Below are 17,500 nucleotides of genomic sequence, written 5' to 3' on the forward strand. Positions count from 1 at the left end.
AAGGACCTTGTGAAGATGCTGGAGGAAACGGGTACAAAAGTATCTACATCCACAGTAAAACGAGTCCTATATCGACATAACCTGAAAGGCCGCTCAGCAAGGAAGAAGCCACTGCTCCAAAACCGCCATAAAAAAGCCAGACTACGGTTTGCAACTGCACATGGGGACAAAGATCGTACTTTTTGGAGAAATGTCCTCTAGTTTGTTGAAACAAAAATAGAACTATTGGCCATAATGACCATCGTTATGTTTGGAGGAAAAGGGGGGCTTGCAAGCCGAAAATCACCATCCCAATGTCTCTCTCTCTCTCTCTCTCTCTCTCTGTCTCTCTCTCTCTAAAGAGAGACAACACTACATAAAGAGAGACCTAAGACAACAACATAGCAACACATGACAACACAGAATGGTAGCAAACACAACATGGTAGCAACACAACATGACAACAACATGGCAGCAGCACAAAACATGGTACAAACATTATTGGGCAAAGGCAACAGCACAAAGGGCAAGAAGGTAGAGACAGCAATACATCACACAAAGCAGCCACCACTAACTAGTTAACTATTTTTGATTATGATTGATTGATTGATTATTTTTTATAAGATAAGTTTAATGCTAGCTAGCAATTTACCTTGGCTTCTTACTGCATTCGCGTAACAGGCAGTCTCCTCATGGAGTGCAGCAAGTCAGCACCTCAGGAGTAAATGTCAGTTGGCTTTTCATAGCCGATCATTCAGAGTATCTCTACCACTCCTTCTGTCTCTAGAGTTGAAAACAGCAGGTCAGGGACAGGTAGCACGTCCGGTGAACAGGTCAGGGTTCCATAGCCACAGGCAGAACAGTTGAAACTGGAGCAGCAGCACGGCCAGGTGGACTGGGGACAGCAAGGAGTCATCATGCCAGGTAGTCCTGAGGCATGGTCCTAGGGCTCAGGTCCTCCGAGAGAGAGAAAGAGAGAATTAGAGAGAGCATACATCAATTCAAACAGGACACCAGATAAGACAGGAGAAGTATAAATAAAGGTAAAATTAAAAAATAGAGACCTAGCAGTGTGGTGCCAGGACAACAACCTCTCCCTAAACGTGAGCAAGACAGAGGAGCTGATGACGGACCACAGGAAATGGAGGGCCGTGTATACAGCCAAGTTATCATTACTCATTATTATTTGTTTGACTTTTGTAATGTTTCTCTAGTTTCTTTCTCTCTGCGTTGGGAAGGGCCCTTAAGTAAACCTTTTGTTTATGAATCATGTGACGAATAACATTTGTTTAGAAATGTATTTTATTTACCCTCCAGATTCAGTAGCTTGAAAATCCCATTCTATTTTTGCCCAAACTAAAACTTAACATCATTCATGATTGTTTTTATTTTATATTATACAACGGCTGGGTCTCTGATTTGCTTAAAACGGTTTCCCAGCTGTTATCGATTCCACAAGTAGTTTGAGTTTTGAATTTGCTAAGTATTTTTTTTCAGTTACTAATTCTTATTAGTTTCAGATTTAGTTTACTATAATAACCTTCACACTGTCAGGAATGACAGGAAGAGGTGGGAAGGACCAGAGGATTGTGGGTAATGGTTGATCTCTCTCTGGCCACAGAGATGAAAGGAATGTTTTTGTTTCTTCACGAAGAGAGGGACAGAGAGGAGGATGTAGGGAGGAGGAGAGAGGAGAGGAAGAAAGGGTTGTTTGAACGAATCTACTTGATTAATGAATTAGTTTATGAATCCAGGCTGCTGAGTCCAGCGGGAAGCTCAGATGGGAGGAAGCTAACATGATCACATGCGTTTCTAATTCAGATTTCATTTATTGTCCTCTCTCTTGAGGACATTTAGTTTTCATGCCTTTGTCAAAACACATGACTGATGAACAAACACAGCAAACACGGTCGACAATACAGCCACAGGTCATTAAATAACACAACCACACCTATCAGAAAGCCTGTGAATGCTAGTTATGTGAGCTTGTCTGCAGGATTCAAACTGCCATATTCTGTCCTCGGTGATACCAGTCAATAGATAATATTTCATATTTAACCAGGTGTAAATGAGCTTTTGGGGATTGTGTGTGTGTGTGTGAGATCTCATCATTGGTTGCTTGTTTACCTACAGCAGAGCTAGCCATGGCAGCGTTACCTGAGAGGCAAAGACATGTCCAAAGATCGTGTGTGTGCGTGCATACCACACATAGACATGTCCAAAGATCGTGTGTGTGCGTGCATACCACACGTAGACATGTCCAAAGATCGTGTGTGTGCGTGCATACCACACGTAGACATGTCCAAAGATCGTGTGTGTGCGTGCATACCCCACGTAGACATGTCCAAAGATCGTGTGTGTGCGTGCATACCACACGTAGACATGTCCAAAGATCGTGTGTGTGCGTGCATACCCCACGTAGACATGTCCAAAGATCGTGTGTGTGCGTGCATACCACACGTAGACATGTCCAAAGATCGTGTGTGTGCGTGCATACCACACGTAGACATGTCCAAAGATCGTGTGTGTGCGTGCATACCCCACGTAGACATGTCCAAAGATCGTGTGTGTGCGTGCATACCACACGTAGACATGTCCAAAGATCGTGTGTGTGCGTGCATACCCCACGTAGACATGTCCAAAGATCGTGTGTGTGCGTGCATACCACACGTAGACATGTCCAAAGATCGTGTGTGTGCGTGCATACCACACGTAGACATGTCCAAAGATCGTGTGTGTCCAAAGATCGTGCATACCACACGTAGACATGTCCAAAGATCGTGTGTGTGCGTGCATACCCCACGTAGACATGTCCAAAGATCGTGTGTGTGCGTGCATACCACACGTAGACATGTCCAAAGATCGTGTGTGTGCGTGCATACCACACGTAGACATGTCCAAAGATCGTGTGTGTGCGTGCATACCCCACGTAGACATGTCCAAAGATCGTGTGTGTGCGTGCATACCACACGTAGACATGTCCAAAGATCGTGTGTGTGCGTGCATACCACACGTAGACATGTCCAAAGATCGTGTGTGTGCGTGCATACCACACGTAGACATGTCCAAAGATCGTGTGTGTGCGTGCATACCACACGTAGACATGTCCAAAGATCGTGTGTGTGCGTGCATACCACACGTAGACATGTCCAAAGATCGTGTGTGTGCGTGCATACCACATGTAGGCCTAATTTTTTCCTGTTTCTGTGAGTCAAAGAGAGCTGAGAGAACTAGAGCTTGCTGGTGTGTGTGTGTGTGTGTGTGTGTGCGTGTGTGCGTGCGTGCGTGCGTGCGTGCGTGCGTGCGTGCGTGCGTGCGTGCGTGCGTGCGTGCGAGCGAGCGAGTGAGAGAGTGCATATTTGGAGTGTGAACTCATATGGATGTCTTGGAGTAAAGTTAGGGAAGGGAGGAAGAGGGCAGAAAGGTTAGGGAAGTGAGGGAGAGGGTCAGAAAAGTGAGGGAGAGGGGCAGAAAGGTTAGGGAAAGGAGGAAGAGGGGCAGAAAGGTTAGGGAAGTGAGGAAGAGGGCAGAAAGGTTAGGGAAGTGAGGAAGAGGGCAGAAAGGTTAGGGAAGTGAGGAAGAGGGGCAGAAAGGTTAGGGAAGTGAGGGAGAGAGGGGCAGAAAGGTTAGGGAAGGGAGGGAGGGTTAGAGGGGCAGAAGGTGAGGGAGAGGGGCAGAAAGGTTAGGGAAGGGAGGGAGAGGGGCAGAAAGGTTAGGGAAGTGAGGGAGAGGGGCATAAAGGTTAGGGAAGTGAGGAAGAGGGGCAGAAAGGTGAGGGAGAGGGGCAGAAAGGTTAGGGAAGTGAGGGAGAGGGGCAGAAAGGTAAGGAGAGAGGGGCAGAAAGGTGAGGGAGAGGGGCAGTGTGTGTGGGAGAGGGGCAGTGCGAGAGGGGCAGAAAGGTGAGGGAGAGGGGCAGTGCATGCGTGCGTGTGAGTGAGAGAGTGCATATTTGGAGTGTGAACTCATATGGATGTCTTGGAGTAAAGTTAGGGAAGGGAGGAAGAGGGCAGAAAGGTTAGGGAAGTGAGGGAGAGGGGCATAAAGGTGAGGGAGAGGGGCAGAAAAGTGAGGGAGAGGGGCAGAAAGGTTAGGGAAAGGAGGAAGAGGGGCAGAAAGGTTAGGGAAGTGAGGAAGAGGGGCAGAAAGGTTAGGGAAGTGAGGAAGAGGGGCAGAAAGGTTAGGGAAGTGAGGAAGAGGGGCAGAAAGGTTAGGGAAGTGAGGAAGAGGGGCAGAAAGGTGAGGGAGAGGGGCAGAAAGGAAGAGGGGCAGAAAGGTTAGGGAAGGGAGGGAGGGAGAGGGGCAGAAAGGTTAGGGAAGTGAGGGAAAGGGGCAGAAAGGTTAGGGAAGTGAGGGAGAGGGGCATAAAGGTTAGGGAAGTGAGGAAGAGGGGCAGAAAGGTTAGGGAAGTGAGGAAGAGGGGCAGAAAGCTTAGGGAAGTGAGGGAGAGGGGCAGAAAGGTTAGGGAAGGGAGGGAGAGGGGCAGAAGGTGAGGGAGAGGGGCAGAAAGGTTAGGGAAGGGAGGGAGAGGGGCAGAAAGGTTAGGGAAGTGAGGGAGAGGGGCATAAAGGTTAGGGAAGTGAGGGAGAGGGGCAGAAAGGTTAGGGAAGGGAGGGAGAGGGGCAGAAAGGTTAGGGAAGGGAGGGAGAGGGGCAGAAAGGTTAGGGAAGTGAGGAAGAGGGGCAGAAAGGTTAGGGAAGTGAGGGAGAGGGGCAGAAAGGTTAGGGAAGTGAGGGAGAGGGGCAGAAAGGTTAGGGAAGGGAGGGAGAGGGGCATAAAGGTTAGGGAGAGGGGCAGAAAGGTTAGGGAAGGGAGGGAGAGGGGCAGAAAGGTTATGGAAGGGAGGGAGAGGGGCATAAAGGTTAGGGAGAGGGGCAGAAAGGTTAGGGAAGGGAGGGAGAGGGGCAGAAAGGTTAGGGAATGGAGGGAGAGGGGCAGAAATGTTAGGGAGAGGGGCAGAAAGGTTAGGGAAGGGAGGGAGAGGGGCAGAAAGGTTATGGAAGGGAGGGAGAGGGGCATAAAGGTTAGGGAGAGGGGCAGAAAGGTTAGGGAAGGGAGGGAGAGGGGCAGAAAGGTTAGGGAAGGGAGGGAGAGGGGCAGAAAGGTTAGGGAGAGGGGCAGAAAGGTTAGGGAAGGGAGGGAGAGGGGCAGAAAGGTTATGGAAGGGAGGGAGAGGGGCATAAAGGTTAGGGAGAGGGGCAGAAAGGTTAGGGAAGGGAGGGAGAGGGGCAGAAAGGTTAGGGAATGGAGGGAGAGGGGCAGAAATGTTTGCAGTTTTTGCAGTAAAAAAATTTCAGTTTTTAACAAAAGATGCCCATTTGTCACATTCCTAGTTCATAGGTGCTATGGTTGAGAGCCTTGATCTTTGCTAAAAACACTCCCTGCCATTATTAGGTGTTTTATTTATAAATTGAAGGCTATTTCCAGTCCAGACTCAATGGGCACGTCATTAACTGAGATGACCACTGAACAGCAGGACATATCCCAGTTTGTGTCTTTAAACTTTTGGTGGAACATGATCTGTTCTCAAGCCGCTGGTAGAACTACATGCTGCCGATTAGGAAAAAGGCACTGCTGAGATTCGAACTCAGGATCTCCTGTTTACTAGACAGGCGCTTTAACCAACTAAGCCACAGCACCTAATGGTGCCTCTGGGCTTTTGGGAGTGTTTTATTCATGGTGCATGGGTGCGTGCCTTGCTGGGTAATGAAAACACTCCCTGCCGGTGTAAAAAGTCACTGCTGAGATTCGAACTCAGGATCTCCTGTTTACTAGACAGGCGCTTTAACCAACAGCACCTAATGGTGCCTCTGGGCTTTTGGGAGTGTTTTATTCATGGTGCATGGGTGCGTGCCTTGCTGGGTAATGAAAACACTCCCTGCCGGTGTAAAAAGGCACTGCTGAGATTCGAACTCAGGATCTCCTGTTTACTAGACAGGCGCTTTAACCAACTAAGCCACAGCACCAGGTGTCTGCTCATACTGCTCGGTAGTCTTTTGTTAATGGTTCAGAGGTCCCATTGACGGGTGACTCAGTTGTTTGTAAAGCTTAAGTTTAGCATACTCCTCCTGAACAGGGTGTTGAACGTGGAGACGTGGGGATTAGTGTGAGCACTTAGAAACTCAAACTAGCCTAAAAACTAGTTTATATTGATGTTGTTAACGTTTCATTTAATTTGTATTGGTTTTTTTAATAATGTTTTTGTAAAGTTTACTTTTGGTGCTTTAAGATTAAAGTATAGAGCTTTGTCTTTTTTTGGTCGGTTTGAATGTTCCTTTTAAATATGTAGAGGCTTTGAAGTTAGTTGTTGTGAAACAGTCTTCCCTCTGTGAACTCACAACCTTCAGCTCTGCCTACTGCACCGAAGAGGCCTGGCTGCCTACTGCACCGAAGAGGCCTGGCTGCCTACTGCACCGAAGAGGCCTGGCTGCCTACTGCACCGAAGAGGCCTGGCTGCCTACTGCACCGAAGAGGCCTGGCTGCCTACTGCACCGAAGAGGCCTGGCTGCCTACTGCACCGAAGAGGCCTGGCTGCCTACTGCACCGAAGAGGCCTGGCTGCCTACTGCACCGAAGAGGCCTGGTTTCAGATTAGAAGGCTGACGCTCTGCCTACTGCACCGAAGAGGCCTGGAGGACGTTAAAAGCATGTGTCTGTTTCATGGTGACTGGTTTTTAGGGGTGGAGTTAAACGCTGATCACTGACTGGCTGATGGTATTAGTGGGGCATGCATATACTTCAACCAGAGGCGCTGGTTCAGAGATGTCTATCTATCACTTGTCTATCTATCTGTTGGTATGTCTGTCTGTCTTTGTCTGTAAAGAACGCACACTGGTGCAGTAAGGAGAGAGAGGAGAAAGTGTTTTGTGAAGCAGTCCTTTTCTGGACAGAGAAAGGAGAGTGTGTTTTATAGGGAATGTCTGGTACTGTCTAAACAGTGACTAGGAACCTGTGGCATTAGTAGTATTTGATTGAGATAAAAACCCAGAATGTCTATGGCTCAGTTTCACTCACACACACACACACACACACACAGTGAAGAGCTTGATGAGGTCTCATCCTGTCTGGGCTGTAATTTGTGTTAAAGGGGATTGTGGGTAATTATGCTCTTTAAGTATCACCTTCCTCTCCACTCGCCCCATCCATCTACCCCTCCCTCTGTCTGCAGACACCCCTGAATCCAATCACTGTGTCTGTCTGTCTTTCCGTCCCTCTGTTTGAGACCTGAAACAGGAATTGTGTGTGTGTGTGTGTGTGTGTGTGTGTGTGTGTGTGTGTGTGTGTGTGTGTGTGTGTGTGTGTGTGTGTGTGTGTGTGTGTGTGTGTGTGTGTGTGTGTGTGTGTGTGTGTGTGTGTGTCGTCCAAAATTCCATGAGCTTCACAGCCCTTGTAGTGGTTCAAGTTTAGAGGGGGAAGGGTGGGAGGTTCTGTTATTTCATATTGAGAGTTTGAGGTGGAAACTGAGCTTGCAGCATGACTGTGTTGGTGTAACCTATCCTGGGAAAGTGTGTGTGTGTGTGAGAGAAACTGAGCTTGCAGCATGACTGTGCTGGTTGAACCTATCCTGGGAATGTGTGTGTGTGTGTGTGTGTGAGAGAAACTGAGCTTGTAGCATGACTGTGTTGGTGTAACCTATCCTGGGAAAGTGTGTGTGTGTGAGAGAAACTGAGCTTGCAGCATGACTGTGCTGGTTGAACCTATCCTGGGAAAGTGTGTGTGCGCACAAGCTGGCCCACGGGACCGGACTTGGCTTTCACTGCCCAGAGGAAGAACATCATGTATGGATGTTAGTACAAATGTACACACATAGATAATACACCAAACAGTGTGAAAAAATACATTATATACAGGGCCTTCGAAAAGTATTCAAACCCCATGACGTATTGCACATTTTGTTAAGTTACAGCCTTATTCTAAAATTGACAGGTGTGGTATATCAAGATGCTGATTAAACAGCATGATCATTGTACAGGTGCACCTTGTGCTGGGGATAATAATTGGCCACTCTAAAATGTGCAGGTTTGTCACACAGCACAATGCCACTGTCTCAAGTTTTGAGGGAGCGTGTAATTGGCTTGCATACTGCAGGAATGTCCTCTAGTGCTGTTGCCAGATAATTTAATTAAAATGTCTCTACCATAAGCCGCCTCCAATGTCATTTTAAAGAATTTTGCAGTATGTCCAACCGGCCTCACAACCGCAGACCAGGTGTATTTACATTTACATTTAAGTCATTTAGCAGACGCTCTTATCCAGAGCGACTTACAAATTGGTGCTTTCACCTTATGACATCCAGTGGAACAGCCACTTTACAATAGTGCATCTAGGTCTTTTAAGGGGGGGGGGGAGAAGGATTACTTTATCCTATCCTAGGTATTCCTTAAAGAGGTGGGGTTTCAGGTGTCTCCGGAAGGTGGTGGTTGACTCCGCTGTCCTGGCGTTGTGTGGTTTGCATTGTAAACAGAGTGGGGTTGTGGTATGGGCAGGCATAAGCTATAGACAATGAACAGAATTGCATTTTATTGATGGCAATTTGAATGCACAGAGATACCGTGAAGAGATCCTGAGACCCATTGTCATGCCTTTCATCCACCAACCATCACCCCATGTTTCAGCATGATAATGCACCGCCCCGTGTCGCAAGGATCTGTACACAATTCCTGGAAGCTGAAAATGTCCCAGTTCTTTCATTGCCTACAAACTCAACAGACATGTCACCCATTGAGCATGTTTGGGATGCTCTGGATCGATGTGTACGACAGCGTGTTCCAGTTCCCGCCGATATTCAGCAACTCCGCACAGTCATTGAAGAGGAGTGGGACAACATTCCACAGGCCACAATCAACAGCCTGATTTTCATTACAGTGAAAAAAGATATGTACACTACCAGTCAAATCTGGATACACCTACTCATTCAAAGGTTTTTCTTTATTTGAACTATTTTCTACATTGTAGAATAATAGTGAAGATATCAAAACTATGAAATAAAACAAATGGAATCATGTAGTAACCAATAAAGTGTTAAACAAATCTAAATATATTTGAGATTCTTCAAAGTAGCCACCCTTTGCCTTGATGACAGCTTTGCAAACTCTTGGATAGAAAGGGGCTGAGGGAGGGAGGAAGGGGATGTGAGGGACGAGGGGGAGAGCGAGAGGGACAAACTCTTGGATAGAAAGGGGCTGAGGGAGGGGATGTGAGGGACGAGGGGGAGAGCGAGAGGGACAAACTCTTGGATAGAAAGGGGCTGAGGGAGGGGATGTGAGGGACGAGGGGGAGAGCGAGAGGGACAAACTCTTGGATAGAAAGGGGCTGAGGAAGGGGATGTGAGGGACGAGGGGGAGAGCGAGAGGGACAAACTCTTGGATAGAAAGGGGCTGAGGGAGGGAGGAAGGGGATGTGAGGGACGAGGGGGAGAGCGAGAGGGACAAACTCTTGGATAGAAAGGGGCTGAGGGAGGGAGGAAGGGGATGTGAGGGACGAGGGGAGAGCGAGAGGGACAAACTCTTGGATAGAAAGGGGCTGAGGGAGGGAGGAAGGGGATGTGAGGGACGAGGGGGAGAGCGAGAGGGACAAACTCTTGGATAGAAAGGGGCTGAGGGAGTGAGGAAGGGGATGTGAGGGACGAGGGGGAGAGTGAGAGGGACAAACTCTTGGATAGAAAGGGGCTGAGGGAAGGAGGTAGGGGACGAGGGGGAGAGCGAGAGGGACAGAAATTCCTGCCTTGCATAACCATGTGGTTGCTGAGTCCACTCTCTTTCACTCTGCTCTCCTTCCTCCCTCTTTATCTCACTTTCTCCCCCCTTCCTTCCTTCCTTCCTTCCTTCCTTCCTTCCTTCCTTCCTTTTCTTCCTTCCTTTCTTCCTTCCTTTCTCCCCCTCTTCCTTCCTTCCTTCCTTCCTTCCTTCCCTCCTTCCTTCCTTCCTTCCTTTCTCCCCCCTCTCCCCCTCCTTCCTTCCTTCCTTCCCTTGGCAATGGACCAAACAAACAGAAATCCCCTCCAAAACATTAAATGATAGTAGAATGTACTTCTTCCTGCTTCGCCAGGAACACGACAGCATTGATGTCCACATGGCTTAAAAGAGAACACACACTGCACGCACACATAAAGGATGTTGAGCTGAAAACATTGCTTTCTTGTCCTTTTTTAAAGATTTTCATTGCGTGTTTTTGAAACTTTGATTTAAATAGTTCAGAAATCAGTGTTCTAGTCTGGTGGTGTCTCACTAGGAGGTGTGTTCTAGTCTGGTGGTGTCTCACTAAGAGGTGTGTTCTAGTCTGGTGGTGTCTCACTAAGAGGTGTGTTCTAGTCTGGTGGTGTCTCACTAAGAGGTGTGTTCTAGTCTGGTGGTGTCTCACTAGGAGGTACTAGGAGGTGTGTTCTAGTCTGGTGGTGTCTCACTAAGAGGTACTAGGAGGTGTGTTCTAGTCTGGTGGTGTCTCACTAAGAGGTACTAGGAGGTGTGTTCTAGTCTGGTGGTGTCTCACTAAGAGGTACTAGGAGGTGTGTTCTAGTCTGGTGGTGTCTCACTAGGTGTGTTCTAGTCTGGTGGTGTCTCACTAGGAGGTACTAGGAGGTGTGTTCTAGTCTGGTGGTGTCTCACTAGGAGATACTAGGAGGTGTGTTCTAGTCTGGTGGTGTCTCACTAGGAGGTACTAGGAGGTGTGTTCTAGTCTGGTGGTGTCTCACTAGGAGGTACTAGGAGGTGTGTTCTAGTCTGGTGGTGTCTCACTAGGAGATACTAGGAGGTGTGTTCTAGTCTGGTGGTGTCTCACTAGGAGATACTAGGAGGTGTGTTCTAGTCTGGTGGTGTCTCACTAGGAGGTACTAGGAGGTGTGTTCTAGTCTGGTGGTGTCTCACTAGGAGGTACTAGGAGGTGTGTTCTAGTCTGGTGGTGTCTCACTAAGAGGTGTGTTCTAGTCTGGTGGTGTCTCACTAGGAGGTACTAGGAGGTGTGTTCTAGTCTGGTGGTGTCTCACTAGGAGATACTAGGAGGTGTGTTCTAGTCTGGTGGTGTCTCACTAGGAGATACTAGGAGGTGTGTTCTAGTCTGGTGGTGTCTCACTAGGAGATACTAGGAGGTGTGTTCTAGTCTGGTGGTGTCTCACTAGGAGATACTAGGAGGTGTGTTCTAGTCTGGTGGTGTCTCACTAGGAGGTACTAGGAGGTGTGTTCTAGTCTGGTGGTGTCTCACTAGGAGGTACTAGGAGGTGTGTTCTAGTCTGGTGGTGTCTCACTAGGTGTGTTCTAGTCTGGTGGTGTCTCACTAGGAGGTACTAGGAGGTGTGTTCTAGTCTGGTGGTGTCTCACTAGGAGATACTAGGAGGTGTGTTCTAGTCTGGTGGTGTCTCACTAGGAGGTACTAGGAGGTGTGTTCTAGTCTGGTGGTGTCTCACTAGGAGGTACTAGGAGGTGTGTTCTAGTCTGGTGGTGTCTCACTAGGAGATACTAGGAGGTGTGTTCTAGTCTGGTGGTGTCTCACTAGGAGATACTAGGAGGTGTGTTCTAGTCTGGTGGTGTCTCACTAGGAGATACTAGGAGGTGTGTTCTAGTCTGGTGGTGTCTCACTAGGAGGTACTAGGAGGTGTGTTCTAGTCTGGTGGTGTCTCACTAGGAGGTACTAGGAGGTGTGTTCTAGTCTGGTGGTGTCTCACTAGGAGATGTGTTCTAGTCTAGGTGACTAGTGTCACACTACTTCATCTGCAGCACAATGATTGATCTCTTTTTGTCGATCAACTGTAATCTCTCTCCCTCCTCTCCTCTACTCTTCTCTCCTCTTATCTTCTCTTCTCTTCTCTCTTTCTCCTCTCTTTATATATTCTGTTCCTCGCTCTATTCTCTCTCTCCCCTCTATTCAATTTAAGGTCTTTATTGGCATGGGAAACATATGTTAACATTGACAAAGCAAGTGAAGTAGATAATAAACAAAAGTGAAATACAATAAAAATGAACAGTAAACATAACAATCACAGATGTTCCAAAATAATAAAGACAGCAAATGTCGTACGTCTATATACATTTGTAACAATGTGCAAATAGTTAAAGTACTATTCTCTCTCTCCTCTCTATCTTCTCGTCTCGCTCTATTCTGTTTCTCCTATCTTTGTCTCTCTCTCTAGGGCATACAGTCTGAAGAAGGGCCAGTTGGAGAGGGACTATGTCCAGGTAAGAGCCTGTGTAGTACAACCTGAGGATCTTTCTCGTCTACCAGGAGCCAGAGAACCATATCCTTGGAGCAGAGGCTTCTAGCCAGGCTGGCCCTAAACTCTCTGTCTGTCCCTGGAGCAGAGGCTTCTAGCCAGGCTGGTCCTAAACTCTCTGTCTGTCCCTGGAGCAGAGGCTTCTAGCCAGGCTGGTCCTTAACTCTCTGTCTGTCCCTGGAGCAGAGGCTTCTAGCCAGGCTGGCCCTAAACTCTCTGTCTGTCCCTGGAGCAGAGGCTTCTAGCCAGGCTGGTCCTTAACTCTCTGTCTGTCCCTGGAGCAGGGGCTTCTAGCCAGGCTGGCCCTAAACTCTCTGACTGTCCCTGGAGCAGGGGCTTCTAGCCAGGCTGGTCCTTAACTCTCTGTCTGTCCCTGGAGCAGAGGCTTCTAGCCAGGCTGGTCCTTAACTCTCTGTCTGTCCCTGGAGCAGAGGCTTCTAGCCAGGCTGGTCCTAAACTCTCTGTCTGTCCCTGGAGCAGAGGCTTCTAGCCAGGCTGGTCCTTAACTCTCTGTCTGTCCCTGGAGCAGAGGCTTCTAGCCAGGCTGGTCCTTAACTCTCTGTCTGTCCCTGGAGCAGAGGCTTCTATCCAGGCTGGCCCTTAACTCTCTGTCTGTCCCTGGAGCAGGGGCTTCTAGCCAGGCTGGCCCTTAACTATCAATATCTGTCCCTAGGAGTAGTGGAGGGGCTTCTAGCCAGGCTGGCCCTTAACTATCAATATCTGTCCCTAGGAGTAGTGGAGGGGCTTCTAGCCAGGCTGGTCCTTAACTCTCTGTCTGTCCCTGGAGCAGGGGCTTCTAGCCAGGCTGGTCCTTAACTCTCTGTCTGTCCCTGGAGCAGAGGCTTCTAGCCAGGCTGGCCCTAAACTCTCTGTCTGTCCCTGGAGCAGAGGCTTCTAGCCAGGCTGGTCCTAAACTCTCTGTCTGTCCCTGGAGCAGGGGCTTCTAGCCAGGCTGGTCCTAAACTCTCTGTCTGTCCCTGGAGCAGGGGCTTCTAGCCAGGCTGGTCCTAAACTCTCTGTCTGTCCCTGGAGCAGAGGCTTCTAGCCAGGCTGGCCCTAAACTCTCTGTCTGTCCCTGGAGCAGGGGCTTCTAGCCAGGCTGGTCCTAAACTCTCTGTCTGTCCCTGGAGCAGGGGCTTCTAGCCAGGCTGGTCCTTAACTCTCTGTCTGTCCCTGGAGCAGAGGCTTCTAGCCAGGCTGGCCCTTAACTATCAATATCTGTCCCTAGGAGTAGTGGAGGGGCTTCTAGCCTGGCTGGCCCTTAACTATCAATATCTGTCCCTAGGAGTAGTGGAGGGGCTTCTAGCCTGGCTGGCCCTTAAAACCTGTTAACCTCTTGCTTCTACCTGAGACGCTTGCGTCCCAACTAGAGCTCTGGAAATGCAAATGCGCTACGCTAAATGCTAATAGTATTAGTTAAAACTCAAACGTTCATTAAAATACACATGCAGGGTATCGAATTAACAAGTCAGATTTTTAAAATGCTTTTCGGCGAAAGCATGAGAAGCTATTATCTGATAGCATGCACCAATACACTACAACACAAAAGCCACGCAGGGGACGTAAACAAAATAATTAGCATTTCGGCGTTACACAAACCGCACAATAAAATAGAAAACAGTCATTACCTTTCACCATCTTCTTTGTTGGCACTCCTAGATGTCCCATAAACACTATTGGGTCTTTATTTCGATTAAATCGGTCCATATAAAGCCAAGATATCGTTATATGTAGACTGTGTGATAAACGAAAAAAACAGCGTTTTCAAAACGTAACGTCATTTTTTAAAATTCAAAAAGTCGACGATAAACTTTCACAAAACACTTCGAAATACGTTTGTAATGCAACTTTAGGTATTAGTAAACGTTAATAAGCGATAAAATTCATCAGGAGGCGATGTAAAGATCATTAGCTGTCCGTCTGGAAAAATGTCCGGCTAGAAACTCAACGAAAATATCCGGTCCTAGACCTGAAGAAATACGGTGCCCTGCATGTGTTTGACCAAGAAAAAACTCGAAGGGAAATGACAAGACTCTAGACACCGTGTGGAAGCTGTAGGTACTGCAACCTCAGTCAATTAATTGTGGTTCACCTTTATCAATGGGTTCAAGTAGCGCATGGATATATTTTCCCATTTTCAGTGATCAGTTTTTCCTGTGCTTTTCGATGTAAATGCCGTTCTGGTAAAGCCACAGCAGTGATTTAACCAGTTTTATAAACGTCTGAGTGTTTTCTATCCACACAGACTAAGCAAATGCATATACTATATTCCTGGCATGAGTAGCAGGGCGCTGAAATGTTGCGCGATTTTTAACAGAATGTTCAAAAAAGTAGAGGGTAGAAGCAACAGGTTAACGGGTGGGGTTCCCTTTTGGGAACGACCCCTCCCACGTTCAGCTGGAACGTGGCGCATGGAACAAAAAATATTCTTAGAAATATTTAACCTCCACACATAAACAAGTCCAATAGTTCAAATGAAAGATAAACACCTTGTTCATCTAGCCAGCAAGTCAGATTTCTAAAATGTTTTACGGCGAAAACATAGCACATATTTATGTCAAACCACCACCAAAGACACAGCTAAATTGAATAGCCATGTTGAACAAAATATGCAATCAACAAACGCAGGATTGAAAGAAAAATAATTCACTAACCTTTTGAAAATCTTCATCAGATGACAGTAATATAACATGTTACCCAGTACATTTATGTTTCTTTCAATAATATGCCATTTATATCCATAAATCTCTGTTTACAATGACGCCATGTTCAAAAAATGCTACTCAAATGTCCGGAGAAATGATGATAGCCCCGCCAGATAACGTCAGATAACAAGCAATACACATCATAAACTTTGACTAAATATACATGTTCTACATAACTATCAATATCTGTCCCTAGGAGTAGTGGAGGGGCTTCTAGCCTGGCTGGCCCTTAACTATCAATATCTGTCCCTAGGAGTAGTGGAGGGGCTTCTAGCCTGGCTGGCCCTTAACTATCAATATCTGTCCCTAGGAGTAGTGGAGGGGCTTCTAGCCTGGCTGGCCCTTAACTATCAATATCTGTCCCTAGGAGTAGTGGAGGGGCTTCTAGCCTGGCTGGCCCTTAACTATCAATATCTGTCCCTAGGAGTAGTGGAGGGGCTTCTAGCCTGGCTGGCCCTTAACTATCAATATCTGTCCCTAGGAGTAGTGGAGGGGCTTCTAGCCTGGCTGGCCCTTAACTATCAATATCTGTCCCTAGGAGTAGTGGAGGGCTTCTAGCCTGGCTGGCCCTTAACTATCAATATCTGTCCCTAGGAGTAGTGGAGGGGCTTCTAGCCTGGCTGGCCCTTAACTATCAATATCTGTCCCTAGGAGTAGTGGAGGGGCTTCTAGCCTGGCTGGCCCTTAACTATCAATATCTGTCCCTCGGAGTAGTGGAGGGGCTTCTAGCCTGGCTGGCCCTTAACTTCTTGCTCCTACCCTCTACTTTTTTGAACATTTTGTTAAAAATCGCGCAACATTTCAGCGCCCTGCTACTCATGCCAGGAATATAGTACGTTCATATGGTTAGAATGTGTGTATAGGAAACCCTCGGACGTTTTTAAAACTGGTTAAATCACGACTGTGGCTATTACATAACGTGCGTTACATCGGAAAGCGCAGGAAAACCTGATCACAGAAAATGGAAATAAATATCCTTGCGCCACTTCCAGCAATTGTTAACAGTGAGCCGAATTAGATAAGACCGAGCATTCAACTCCCACAGCATCCCCATGTAGTCGAGTATCTTGTGAATTTAATCCTCTTTGATTCTTGGTTGAACCGAAAGAGGGGCACGACGTACCTCCGGTCTCCGCCCAGATCATTCCGGAAGAGCTCTCTCCTGAAATTTTTCCAAGACGACAGCTAATGATATGTATATCGCCTACGGATGAATTTTATCGCTTATTAACGTTTACTAATACCTAAAGTAGCATTACAAACGTATTTCGAAGTGTTTTGTGAAAGTTTATCGTCTACTTTTTAATTTTAAAAATGACGTTACGTTGTGAAATCGCTGTTTTTTTCGTTTATCACACAGTCTACATATAACGATATCTTGGCTTTATATGGCCCGATTTAATCGAAATAAAGACCCAATAGTGTTTATGGGACATCTAGGAGTGCCAACAAAGAAGATGGTGAAAGGTAATGACTGTTTTCTATTTTATTGTGCGGTTTGTGTAACGCCGAAATGCTAATTATTTTGTTTACGTCCCCTGCTGTGCTTTTCTGTTGTAGTGTATTGGTGCATGCTATCAGATAATAGCTTCTCATGCTGTCGCCGAAAAGCATTTTAAAAATCTGACTTGTTGCCTGGATTCACAATGAGTGTAGCTTTAATTTGATACCCTGCATGTGTATTTTAATGAACTTTTGAGTTTTAACTAATACTATTAGCATTTAGCGTAGCACATTTGCATTTCCAGAGCTCTAGTTGGGACGCAAGCGTCCCAGGTAGAGGTAAGAGGTTAACTATCAATATCTGTCCCTAGGAGTAGTGGAGGGGCTTCTAGCCTGGCTGGCCCTTAACTATCAATATCTGTCCCTAGGAGTAGTGGAGGGGCTTCTAGCCTGGCTGGCCCTTAACTATCAATATCTGTCCCTCGGAGTAGTGGAGGGGCTTCTAGCCTGGCTGGCCCTTAACTATCAATATCTGTCCCTAGGAGTAGTGGAGGGGCTTCTAGCCTGGCTGGCCCTTAACTATCAATATCTGTCCCTAGGAGTAGTGGAGGGGCTTCTAGCCTGGCTGGCCCTTAACTATCAATATCTGTCCCTAGGAGTAGTGGAGGGGCTTCTAGCCTGGCTGGCCCTTAACTATCAATATCTGTCCCTCGGAGTAGTGGAGGGGCTTCTAGCCTGGCTGGCCCTTAACTATCAATATCTGTCCCTAGGAGTAGTGGAGGGGCTTCTAGCCTGGCTGGCCCTTAACTATCAATATCTGTCCCTAGGAGTAGTGGAGGGGCTTCTAGCCTGGCTGGCCCTTAACTATCAATATCTGTCCCTAGGAGTAGTGGAGGGGCTTCTAGCCTGGCTGGCCCTTAACTATCAATATCTGTCCCTCGGAGTAGTGGAGGGGCTTCTAGCCTGGCTGGTCCTCAGTATCTTCTATCAGACTTGGCATGATGCTGAGCATAAGCTCACTACACACACATACTTGAGCAACTGCAGCACACGTGTGTACATATTGGGCTAGCCTTTACACACTTGAGGACACTACTACACATGCACTCTCTCTCCTCTCTCTGAGCAGCTGTCCACACAAATAAACATTTGTTTTCTGGTCTCATCGGCTTCAG

At 47.4% G+C, this 17,500-nt stretch overlaps 1 protein-coding gene and 2 non-coding genes across 6 annotated transcripts in view; 1 reads left to right on the forward strand and 2 right to left on the reverse strand.

Moving 5' to 3' along the window:
* LOC115124410 (F-BAR and double SH3 domains protein 2-like) overlaps positions 1-17,500 on the forward strand; it is a 124,297-nt gene that overhangs the window by 11,608 nt on the left and 95,189 nt on the right. For all 4 annotated transcript variants that reach the window (XM_065024250.1, XM_065024247.1, XM_065024248.1 and 1 more), the window contains exon 3: positions 12,097-12,142. In XM_065024250.1, the coding sequence (XP_064880322.1) occupies positions 12,097-12,142 (46 nt within the window). The remainder of the gene's footprint in view (positions 1-12,096; positions 12,143-17,500) is intronic.
* Positions 5,543-5,616, reverse strand: trnat-agu (transfer RNA threonine (anticodon AGU)). The gene has a single exon. It is a non-coding gene; the product is annotated as a tRNA-Thr (tRNA).
* On the reverse strand, positions 5,869-5,942 carry trnat-agu (transfer RNA threonine (anticodon AGU)). The gene has a single exon. It is a non-coding gene; the product is annotated as a tRNA-Thr (tRNA).

Source organism: Oncorhynchus nerka, linkage group LG11 (genome assembly GCF_034236695.1).
Source record: "Oncorhynchus nerka isolate Pitt River linkage group LG11, Oner_Uvic_2.0, whole genome shotgun sequence".
In the NCBI taxonomy this organism is placed as follows: Eukaryota; Metazoa; Chordata; class Actinopteri; order Salmoniformes; family Salmonidae; genus Oncorhynchus; species Oncorhynchus nerka.